Raw genomic sequence first — 12,919 nt, 5'->3', positions numbered from 1 at the left:
ATGTCTGGACACACGGTGACCATCCCGGACGACCGGGCGTTCGCCAGCTTCAAGGCCGAGTGTCTCTACGAGGAAGGCTGGAGCATGAGCTGCAACAAGGGGGGCATCACGGTGTGGACCCAGGGTCTGGAAGAAGGGAAGTCCGTCCACAAAATCAAGGTGAGGCTGCTTTAAAGCACACAGATATTAAATTATAACCCCCAGCATTTCAAGTCAAGTAAATATGGTGCAAGTTTAAATCAAATTATGGCTACTTTATTGTTTGTTTGTTGAGCAAAAGTGCAAAAAAATTTGGCAAACATCAACATGACATAGAATACACACAATGAATACCCACAGCAGTATTAGGTTAGATGGCATGTTTGTAGGTCATTTTGCATGCTGGACCACACTGGTCCTGTGGCTGAGACACAGCCATGCAGTAGATTAAGAGAGAGTTTGCAGTGTGCTGTCACTTTAGCAGATGACTGTCTTTTTGTGTTCTCTCTCACACACACACACACACCTGGAAGTGTCTTTTGTCCAATTATTGCAACACAATAAATAAGAAATGGCAAATTAGTTTCATATTGCAAAACCTGTAAACCAGGATACCTGTTGAAATCCACCTGTTGCTGAGTAATGTAGACTGGGTGATTGGTCACATGCTTAACTGCCCTGTCATTTCTACCTGAGGTATAACAGAACCATTAATTAAACAGAATGTGTGACAGTTGTTTATCGAATCCTGTGTCAGTCAGTCCGATCACATGACCTCAGTAGATGATCTGAAAGGAAAGATAATGTTTTTGTTCCCATAACGCATCACATTTATTGCTGTTTTTGTCATGTTTTTCATTTCTGATCTTCTACCGATTTGTCATCCACACGAGGATGGGTTTTTGATAATGCTTTCCTACGCATCAAGTTATTGAAATGTGTAAGAACAACACTCACTCAGTTTGATTTTCCATTCCCACTTCCATGTTCTCTCTAAATTCCCAAATGATTGATCCCAAACTGCTGACATGGTTTTTAACACCACATTTTTGCTTCACAAAGGCTTCTCCAAACCACAAAGAGCAGATTCCACAGCCTCACTCAGTGGAAACATACAGTACAGCTGACAGTTTAGTGTCTGTTAGATTCACACTATTATGATTATGTCTTATTTGAATTCATCTGTATAAGAAAACATTGCAGTAAAAGCCCCAGGAGGCACGTTTAATTCTCCAGGGACACATCATCATCTTCTGCCACTGAGACTATTCTCAAATCTCTTATCATGAGTAGCTCATATGTTAACATCTGTGGAATTGGATTTGCACACAGTTTATTATTAATTTAGCACACATAAGTACAGCCTGAGATACAACAATAGACAATATAATCAATGGAGGCTGAGGAGAAGAGCCTGTTCATTTTGATATATAATGTTAGGGTAACCTAATGTCCCTCGTAATATAGAAAACTGATCAATGGGTTTAAATATTGTATTGGGCGGCTGCATGTATGATTTTCTGCTTTTCTTAGCTTAACAACATAAGACATTATTTTGTGCTCTATGTATATCTATATATATAGATATAGATATACACGTTCTTCCTGTTTATAGTTTAGATAAGATAAAAATCTTGATGAGTAAAGAAGGTGGTTTTTCATTCAAATAGCAGACACCACATGGCAGTTGGCCACAATATTTGTCTTGGGAGGGGACATGAAGGGCGTCCTCAGGACCTTGATGCCACTTTAAACCCTGAAAAAACTGCTGTGTGTGTGTGTGTATACCATTCTGTACATTATATTTGACCACAGTCATTAATATTGCTTTGTTCGTGTGCTGGGACAGGAGCCCAGAGGACAAAACAAACTCAGACGCTCTGTTCACAGAGAGCACTTGTGTCAAGGCATGTCCTCATCTCACGGAATAGGAATAAATAACTGTAGAACTTGTTTTAGAGTCAATATACTTATTGTATAAAGTAGCTTCAGTTTCCCTTTTTGTAATTATAAAGCCTTCTTAGTAAAATAAAAAGATGATCAGTTATTGTTTAAAGATAAGTAATGCAGTACGCCACATTCATACTGTAAGCATGAAAGAACTGGGACCTATATTCTACTGAATTTGTAAAGAAGGGCTGAAACAATTACTCCATAACTAAATTTTATCCTCAACTATTTTAATGGTTTGAGTGTTTAAAAAAAAAAAAAGGAATTAAAACATGTTGGATTCTTCAGCTTCACAAATGTGAATATTTTCTGGTTTCTTTGCTCCATACAACAAATAGATCATTATAACTGAATAACCTTGGTTTGTGGACAAAACGAGACATTGGAGAACATCCCTATGTCCACGTTTGAAAAACACTCATCAACATTTTTCAACATTTTATGGACCAAACAGTTACTGCTCGATTACGCAGGAAAATAATGGAAAGATAAATCGATTATGAAAATAATCATTAGGTGTAGTTCTATTGTTAAGTAAAAAGATGTGGTTATATCACATCATACTGACGACCAACTTTACCGTCTCTGGTGGTGTTGGCAGTTTCACTTGGACAGTTCTTCCTACCTTTACACTACTTATAATCTGATTAGTGTTGACCTGAACATGGGATTACTGTCGGTTAGTCTGGCTAATATTAACTAATATATACAGAGATAGAAACTGAGCACATTCTTCTCTGGATAAATGTGCGTGTGTTTGCTTTCCTGCTGGCGTATCCGGATCTGACGACTGTGAGTGAGCCACCGGGTGTTTACTTTGTTTAACAAAGTGATGTGTGTGTGCATGCATGGGTGTGTGTGCATGAGGCCAAAAACGCAGAGGGCTTTTTACATCCCCCCCTCTGTCTGTTATTTTACCTGGAAGGCAGGTGTGTGTCTGTCTGTGAGTGAGTGTTGTGACCAGGTTAATCTGATTTTTTTTTGTGAATCAGCCTCATTTGCCTGTGTGGGTCCTCAGGCTATATCCTGTGTGTGCTCAAGGTGAGGTGTGGGATAGATGGTGTGTGGGTGTCTGTGTGTGTGTGTGTGCTCAGAAGTTAAGGTTCTGCTTATTCATGCTTTTTCATACAGGACAGGTGTGTTACCCCATGACAGCTCTGCAAACAGTAGAAGTAGAAAGTATATCTACACACTGGTTTCTGTGATTTCAGAGGACATTACATTGACTTACTTTCCTGGAGACTTGCTCTGACCTTAACCAGAATTACCACTGGCCTAATCCTAACCCCCGACCCTAACCTTAACCTAACCCTGACCTCAGCCTAACTTTTAAAACATGTCTTCACCTTAAAATGTAGTTATTTACTGTACATTATGGGGACTTGATTAGGGATAGACTGAATGTCGTCCGGGCCGATTATTAGCACTGATATTGATTTTGGTTTGTATTATTAAACATTTTGATGCCAATATTTTCACTTTTATTGCGAATGAATATTGGCTCCAAATATCGGTTATCGGCCTCCTTGACTACTAATAATCGTTATCCGTATCGGCCCTGAAAAAACCTTGTCGGTCTATCTCTAGACTTGACTTTTTAAGTCCCCATAATGTGACCGTGTTAACAGATTTAGGTCCATACAACACAAAGAATACCAGGTACACACACGCGCACGTTTGAAGTGTGGGTGGGACAGCACTTTTATCACTATGTAAATAGTACAGTTCCAGTTCTTTCTTTTGCATGGTACATCTCTGCTTTTCTTTCAGTCAGTGTACACAATGTAAGCATGTGTTTCTATTGATAATGCATGTTGTCAGTGGTTAGCACTCTTGCCTTTGCAACAAGAAGACCTGGGTTCGCGACCCAATCCTTTCTGCATGGAGTTAGCATGTTCTCCCTGTGTGTGCGTTGGGGTTTCTTCAGTTTCCTCCCACAGTCTAAAGACATGCAGATTTGGGGAATAGCCAAATTGGACCATAGGTTGTGAGTGTGAGAGTGGATGGTTTTCAAGTTTTCTGATCGTTTTAGCTTCGTAATTGCGAATATTTTCTGGTTTCTTTGCTCCATATAGTAATCATTTTTTGTTTGTGGACAAAGCAAGGCATTTGAGCTCACCACCAAATATTTTTCCACATTTTCCGATCCAAATGATGACTTGATTAATCCAGAAAATACCCGACAGATGAATCAATTATGAATATAATCGTTAGCTGCAGCTCTCGATGATTGTTTGACATAGCGATGTCATAGCTGATGTCAAATGATTAACGACAGTGTTGAGAATGAACACCAGCCCCGATCCCTGCCTCTGTTTCTGGTTTACAATCTCTTTCCTAAATCATGAATGTCAGAAACAAGAAACTAAAACAGTGTCCATGCAAATCAGGTGACAAGACAACAGAATGGTAATCATCATTATCATTAGCAGTCTATCTAATTATCATCAGACTCATTATCATCGCAATCATTGCCGCCGCTATATTCACCAATCATGGCTTTGAGATCACACTGTTATCACAGCTGTAATCGCTCATCATCAGCCGCTTCATCGTCATGGAATTTTTGTTTATCAGAACTTTTTGTTTTCTTTGTTCAGTTTGTCAAACTGTCAGAGGCTCAAAGCTTCTCCTGCATCTCTGACACACACACTCACACACACGCACTGACTCCAGGGTTCACCTTCTCCTCTGCTGACAAAGAGGGAAGCCTGGCTCTGAGTCACCCCCCCCTCTGTTTTTGTCTGTAATTGTCTTCCACTATCATGTGTCAGCACTTAGGAGAGCAAATGATGAGAGCTGACAGGCTGCAGGGAGGCAGGGAAAAGAGAGTCCGGGGGAGAAAAACAAAAAGAGTAGGTGAGACACGGAAGAATAAAAAGAGAATGGAAAGTGGGTGGAGTAGAGGTTGAATGAGTCGTGGTCTCAGGTCAGAGGGTTCTCTGAGTAGACAGTGGGCACAGTCGGTGAAGCCACGCTTGATGTAACAAAGCTGCACACGCCGATTGTTTCTGCGGTGACAGACAGTGTCTGTCCTTTTTTTCTCCCTCCAGCTCTGCTTTTACTTTTCTGAACTCTCTTTCACCCGCCTCTTCCCTCGCTCATGGTTTAGCTTTAGTGAATTAGCATATAAACGAATTACGCACACATGTACTCGGCTGGCTGTACGTCCTCATTCTGTACCGACGCTTGTTTGCTCCCTACAGTTCTCTTCTTTCGCCTTTTGTATTTGTTCTCCTTCCTCCTCCTCCTCCTGCTGTTGCTGCTGCTTCTCCTGTTACAGTTTGCCCATGGATACAACACATCCTTTGTTTTCCGTTGTCTTCTCTGAACTGTCAGTCTGTCTGCAGGAGGGATGGACATTTCAAGCAAAAAAATGCTGTTTGAAATATTCAAATATCACTCCCAGCAAACACACACACTTACACACTCACTCACATACTCTTACAATTATATTTACAATATTTACAAAGATAAGAAGTTAAGATGTCGCCAACAAATTTGACACATTTTATTTCCTCAGGCTTCTAACAGGTGCTTTACCTGTAGCGTTAGCTGTGTTTCTATTTAATACTACAGTATATCATGACTGAGGTCATACTCGATGTGTTGTAGCAAGTTAAAGGATCTTTTTGTGACTTTTACAAAGCTCTGTCCTGTTCACATGTTTGCCTTTGTCTCTTCACACTCTTTGCTCAGTGATGTAATCACATGCGTGCTGTATATTTATGGTAGCATGTGGCTTTATTTGGCCTACGTGGCCTGTCGCTGGCTTGTCCTCCAGTATTATTTGCACTCCTCTCGAGTGCTGCTGCAGTGACATGGCAGTCTCCTCTATTTCGAAATTTGAATATGAATAACTGGAGTTTAACAGACACTTGCAGATGTTTATTAGATAATACTGTGCGTGTCAGTGTCGCTCTTCCTCTTAAACAGAGCCAGATTGATTGGTTGGACTGGCTAACACTGGTTCCCTGAGCCACTTTCTGACATTTACATGTTCAGAGTCTATTATTTTGTCCTTCAATCTGTATTATCCTCCCCCTCCCTTTTTGATTCAGCACTTCTGCCACTGACAGTTTTGTGTTCAGATATCTAATCAATGATCTTGCATTTCCGGTGACACATCACAGTTCTTGTGAAGCCCCGTGAGACTCTGTGTCTTGACCTTGGCTTTAGATAAAGTTGTGGCATGGCATGGTGCACACATTGTTTGTACAAACTTTGCACTTTTATATTCACATGCTGTGGAAAAAAGGACTTAATGAACAAGTGGCATCAAAGTAGGACAACTGAGAGTTAAACATTTACCCCAGTTAACTTTTCTTAATTTGTGTCTTAGTCTCCCTCTTTTCCGCTTTATTTTGTGTCACTTATTCTGCAGCTTAACTAAAGTCTCCAAAGAAATGAAGGTATTCGTCTCCATGATGCTTTTAATCGAATATTATTTGTCAGAAGTTTTGGTAAAAGTTGAACCTGGTGGATTAGCTACACATATGTGATATATGTATGTATATATGCTGCTAAACAGTAGAATAATCAGTATCAGAAAACTTTACTGTCTGTTGAAACAGGAATTGCGATTGCGATATGATACCCGATATCAGAGGAAATGGTTATTTCTACGTCATTATTCTCATTTTCATTTCAAAAACATGTTTTATATGATAACTGTGTGATGTTTGTGCAAATCTGTGACAAACAAAGAGGTTTTCCTCAGTATGCAGTCTGTAGAATAAGGCGTGCAGAGATCAAGATGATCATTAATCTAAAATGATATTTTGACACACATTTTGGCTTTAAAAAATATCCCATCTCTTTTGAAATTGCAGTGTACGGTATTGCGGTTTCGATTAAATTTTGATCGATTGTTCAGCCCTACTTGGCCCGACGTGCATTACAACTAAAATCATGCAGCACAGACTCCGTGGGACACATTGTGCAAATATATATATATATAGTAAAAAGTAATTTGTAGATAAATTGGGATAAAAGGCATGAATATATGCATGTGATACTGTACATCAAAGTGGAGGTATGAATGTATTATTGTAGTGCTGACAGTTGAGTTTCTGTTTATCACACTGTTTTACCAGTCATTTTACTTTTAGGATGCATGATCCAGGGCTGCTAACTATCATTGCAGCTTCGCGTTCTGCATTTAGCCCAGAGCATCATGTTGTTGTTACTGTCACATGAGAATTATTTTAAATTGCGAGTGTGTGTTCTGTGCTGTGTATCTGAGGAAGTAATCTGTTGTTACTCTAGTGAAGGAGACCCAGAGACCTTGTTTTCAAACAGCTGTGCAGAAAGATTGTGATCATTTTCTAATAATTTACTAAGCCCATGAGGATCACTACAAAGATGATGTGACAAACTAAGCTTTAAACCTTCTGGAATGATTTTGTTTAAAATCACCAGGGACCCATTAATTTCTTCATCACTGTGCTTCTTTATCCTTCCACACCTTTTATCTCAGCCTTTCTCTCTTTGAAATCCGTCTCTTTCTCCTTGTTGTTATTACTAAGACTCCGGTTATTATTAATTCCCCCTGACAATCGTAACCGTAGTAACACATTTACGATGGGGCTGCCGTCTACTGTGAACCTGACGTCTGTTTCCCTGTGGATTCATTAATTAGCTGTGACACACTTATACAAGGCTAAACAACAGATTATACATATGTACAGTACTTTACACTTGCTTACTTGGCTGCTTTACACTAAGTGTATGACTTTCACATTGTCTTTTAAAGGAAAAAAAGGCTTCATTTATAATGATATACCATTTAACTTTTTTTCTGAAATGGGAGTGGATCTGTGTGATCATGTGTAGCTTTTAAAGAATGACCTCTTCATTCTCACAACCATTTAACAAAGCTGCGTGTCAGTCTGTCCATCTCTGTCCTGTTCTGAATTTGTTGTTTTCCATTTAAGAGCTCAGGTCTAGTAATGACTCATTTGTGGTCTGTTTTCTCTGTCTCTCACCTCACGTCTAATCATTTACATGTCAGTAATCATATCGCTCATGTTTTTCAAACTGAATGTGTGCAGGATCCCTCAACACTTACTTTCTGATCCACCCTCTTAACCTTTATGTTTACACATGAGATCAGGATTTGAACATTGTGCTCCTGAGTTTGTTTTTCTTTGTATCGCACCAACCTACGTCAGCATATATCGCAGTGAACTCCATCGCTCTCCTCCACAATGGTGCGGCACTTTACCGGGAACCTATGGGATGCAGCTTCATTAAAATTGAATGGATTTTCCTGCAATGCTTGCATTTGGACATATTGCAAAGATGCATTTAATAGAACAGTGCAGACGACAATTCAGCTGTTTTTTGATATTCTCTCTCTGACTGAAACACTCTCTGTTCCTCTCTTCCAGTGTCGGATGGTGAGCAAGGACGTGTCGGCTGAGACTATGTACGATGTTCTCCACGACAACGAGTACAGAAGGAAATGGGACACAAAGGTTATCGAGACTTTCGATATAGGGAAACTCACAGTCAACGCAGATGTTGGTTATTACTCATGTATGTTACACATGCACTCCTCATTCGTCACTAATGCAATGTGTTTTGGAGCTGTGAAGTGATGCACAAAACTGCAGTGTTGTGTTCACCAGATTTATCTTGTTGTTGTTTTTTTTGATTGAACAGGGAAGTGTCCAAAGCCTCTTCGGAACCGTGATGTCGTCACACTTCGCTCCTGGCTGCCAATAGGGAAAGATTATATTATCATGAACTACTCTATTAAACATGCAGTGAGTAGCCCACACACACACACACACACACACACACACACACACACACACACACACACACACACACACACACACACACACACACACACACACACACACTCACACTCTCACAGAGTTCACACGGCCTCTTTTGGAGCTCTTCTTGTTCACCACTCTAACGCTGCACATTGCTGTTCAATGGTGCAAACAAATAACTTTGCACAGTTGCTGAGTAGAGAACTTTTATTCTGTCTGGCTTCATGGTATTGTGCTGCATGCACTGCACTGCGGAGAGACAGCGATACAAAGCAGTAGTGTGGGTTTGTCACTTGAAAGTCTCCGAATGTGAGAGCGACTACTTCTAGGATGGCAAAACAGTTTGTCCTCTTTCCAACAAGAGAGCACCCACGTACCTCTGTCCTGCTGCCACTGCTTCAGTTTCAGCAAAGTTTAAGCCAAAGGCAGAATAAATAACAGTCTATTTCGAGAAAAGTGTGACCATGTAAGTGACAATCAGTTTGGAATCAGGCTTGCGATCTCTTCCTTCATTTTTGGTTTCCATTCTGTGTTTCTTGTCCAACTAGAAGAACGAGGACAGCCATTAGCAATTTGAAGCTTATACTCCTCACCACTCTCTCTAGGGCTAAAACAACTGATTATTTCTTCTATTGACCAGTCTGTATATTAATTAATTGTCTTTTTTTGGTCAATACAGTGCCATACAATGGTGAAAACCCATTTCAATGTGTCTTAAACAGCTTGTATTTCATGACATCCCCTTACTGTTCCTCAGTCCAAGTTTCCCTCATCAGTATCATGTTTATAAAAGGATAAGACCTCTCATGTGACTGTTAGCTGTTTGACTTCCGTCTTGCCTTCCGCATTCCCGCACAAGTGAGTTATTATGGACATAATGGAAAGTTTGTGATTAGCTCTAGTCGCTCTCAATAATCAGATGTGGTGTATTTGACTTTACTTCTCTTTGTGGAGGAGTACAGTAACAGTTACAGTGGATACTTAGTAGAGTTTATACAACCTGCAGGAGTCAGTCCACTTACTGTATAGTGTACCGTGCTGTTGTCCAGGACTAATAACAATTCAGTTTTTAATCATACATTTGGAAAGGTTTGAAAGGATAATCAGTGTTTGTGATCCAGCTGCCATTTTCCCCCTGATATGTTTGCTGAGCCACTGCAACACTTTCCACTGAGTAGCCTGCGATAGCTTTCATTAGCGGCGACTGGGTAGGTAGAGAGAGACCCAGGGGATTCACAGAATTTCACTTACTGTTGCTTTAAAGAGTTGTGTGTGTGTGTATATGTTTTAAATATATACAGATATGGAAGTAAAAATTGTCAGAAAAGTTGTATTTTGTACAAATTTGTTCTTAGGATCAATGTAGTTTGTTACTTTTTCAAAGGGCCCCAGTATTTAATGTATACCTAAGAGAAGTGTGTATATTATTGTCGTGCTACTTTATCAGGTGATCATTTGACTACTTTTGTTATGACAGTACGGCTTCAGGATGTCATGTGATGACTGACTTGTCTCTCTCAGAATGAATAGAATAGAATCGCTTGTTTTATCATCAGGTATATTATATACTAATATTGTATATTATATTATATACATATTTGGCTCTATGACCCCCATTACGTGTCTACTACCTGTAACTACTAACAATCTCACCAAACTTTGCATTAACATCAGGCACCACTGTGTTTTTGTGTGGCTTAATAGACCTGTTATATATTCTCTATAAAGATAGCAGGTTTATGTCATCATAACCCAAATTGGTTTGGTTTCCCCAATAGTTGTGTGCTACAAGTCAATACAGACACTCCTCATTAGTAAACAAATACTTCAAATACTAATACTTCAAAGTACTTTTACTCCTCTAATATCTACTGAGTTTAGAGGATCAAAAGTTTCAAGATGCATTCAAGGAACCTCGGTTTCATCACTTCTGCAGGCACACGCATGCAATCCACTAGCGTAATGCTTGCTGTTGCTGTCGCCTTGAAACGGTTTCATTTAATTATGAACTGTCACAAACAAATCATTGACTACTCATGCCCATGCCAAATTTCAGTGCAAGTGCTGCTGCTTATACTTTTATAAATTATTGTTTACAAATGTTTACAAAGAGCATAAAGCAGGTGCTAAATAATGCTGTTGTTATGTAGCATTTGTATCTGCAGGCCTGTTAATTAAAGGACACTTGAAGGACACTTTGACAGAAAACTAGGCAGTTACACGCCATGCCTCAGGATGATGTTTTTTTGTTTTTTTTGTACGTGTGTGATACAGAAATACCCGCCGAAAAAGGACATGGTGCGAGCTGTGTCCATTCAGACCGGCTACATGATACAGACCCAAGGACCCAACCATTGTACCCTCACCTACATGGCCCACATAGATCCACGAGGTAGGAAAATCAGATGCAGTCGAACACAACGTGAAATCAGCAGTAATCAGCACACAAGGACAAACGCATACAGAAAGATTGTAAAACACACACACACACACACACACACACACACACACACACACACACACACACACACACACACACACACACACACACACACACACACACACACACACACACACACACACACACACACACACACACATTCCTGCAGCTATCTCTGCTTTGACTTCCAAATGGTTTGCACACCCCAAAGCCATATCCTTAATCTTGACACAGACTAGTTCAAACCTTATCCTGACCATTTAAATCTTAGCCCTAAACTTCCTCAGAAGGTCTCCATTAGGACAACTGGTCCTGACAAGGTCAGTGTTTATGTGACACACACATACACAGGTGCTCAATGCATGCTCAAACTTCTAATGAATGATTAATTCTCCTGCCTTTTTGTCAAAATGAGTTTCCATAGTAACCATATGAAGGACTCTCTCCCGCTGTCCTACTTCCTCTTTTCTCTCCCTTCTTTCTTTTTTGGTGTCATTTTCTATCCGAGGTGAATGACTTTCTTATATCACTCTTGTGTAATGTGTGTGTGTGTGTTTAGGATCTTTTCTGGTGTGAACAATGACCTTGTCAGGAGCAGTCGTCCTCATGGAGACCAAATTGAGGCAGAAGATAATGTCTGAGGAACTGTGTTACGTTTAGGGCTAGGATTTGAATTGTGGTGAAGGTTAGGGTTAGGCATTAACTGGTTATTGTTAAGGTTACTGCTGTGTTTAGGCTGTCCTAATGAATGGAAGTCAATGTAGTGTCAAATAAGCTGTACATACCTGTGTGTGTGTGTGTCACTCACACTCTCTCTTTTTGTCTGCTGCGGTTGCTCACTCTTTCTCTTTTGTGCAGGTTCATTACCAAAGTGGGTTGTCAACAAGTCTTCTCACTTCTTTGCTCCCAGTGTAAGTCATTTGCACATTGACACAATATTCTTAGAGTGTGTTTATCCTCTATTTAATATACACATATCATATGTGTGTAAAATGTTCACTCATACAATAGTTCACTGTGTCTGTTTGAGGATGCGTGTCGGTTTGTTGAAGAGAGAGAGGGAGAGAGAGAGGAATCTCTTAATGATGGATGGATGATGGAAAATAGAAGCTCATAAAAAATGGAACTGAGAATGTCCATGCTGATGACTTTTACTATGACAAATCTAGAGCGTTCTATTCACATGTCAAGTCAATATATAAATATAGCAGTGCTGTTGATTTATTTAATCTTTCCCTGAGCTTAATTCAGAACAAGACCTCAGAAAGACCTGTAAGATTATTAATAATCCCAGTCACGTTCTCTATGAAACGGCCAGGTCTCTTGATGAATGCACTCCCACTTTTACTTAATCCTTGAGATGACATCTTCTAATTATTGCTGTTGTTCGCTGAACTACTTGCCCTTAAATTGGCCCGCGGGGGACCAATAAGTTATTTTTTTGAAGTAAATTTCAGGCCAAGTAAATTTCAGGCCATTTCTGTCATTGTGTTCTCTTTAATGAAAATGGACTGGTCCAAATGTGTCTAATAAATGAAACACAAATATCTCTTTCAAGGCAATGAAGAGGATCAACAAAGCCTGTATGAAGTATTCTGAGTGGAAGCAGAGACACAACCCCAACTTCAAACCCTGGCTCTACCCAGAGCAGACTACACTTCCCAGCATCCCACTCTCTGAGCTCAGCATCCAGCGGGCGGAGAGCCTGGAGAATATCGATGAGAGCTCTCTGGCTGAGGCCCAGGAGAGAGAAGATAGCGACTAA

At 40.0% G+C, this 12,919-nt stretch overlaps 1 protein-coding gene across 1 annotated transcript; it reads left to right on the top strand.

Moving 5' to 3' along the window:
• Positions 1–12,919, top strand: stard10 (StAR related lipid transfer domain containing 10; the record flags this gene model as incomplete). The annotated part of the gene is made up of 6 exons (XM_083886709.1): positions 1–159; positions 8,322–8,469; positions 8,596–8,699; positions 10,989–11,106; positions 12,013–12,065; positions 12,713–12,919. The coding sequence occupies 6 exons, from the start codon at positions 1–3 to the stop codon at positions 12,917–12,919; spliced, it is 789 nt and encodes a 262-aa protein (XP_083742835.1).

Source organism: Microchirus variegatus (assembly GCF_963457635.1).
Source record: "Microchirus variegatus genome assembly, chromosome: 3".
Lineage (NCBI taxonomy): Eukaryota > Metazoa > Chordata > Actinopteri > Pleuronectiformes > Soleidae > Microchirus > Microchirus variegatus.
The sequence above is the reverse complement of the archived record's forward strand: the minus strand, read 5'-3'. Positions and strand labels throughout refer to the sequence as shown.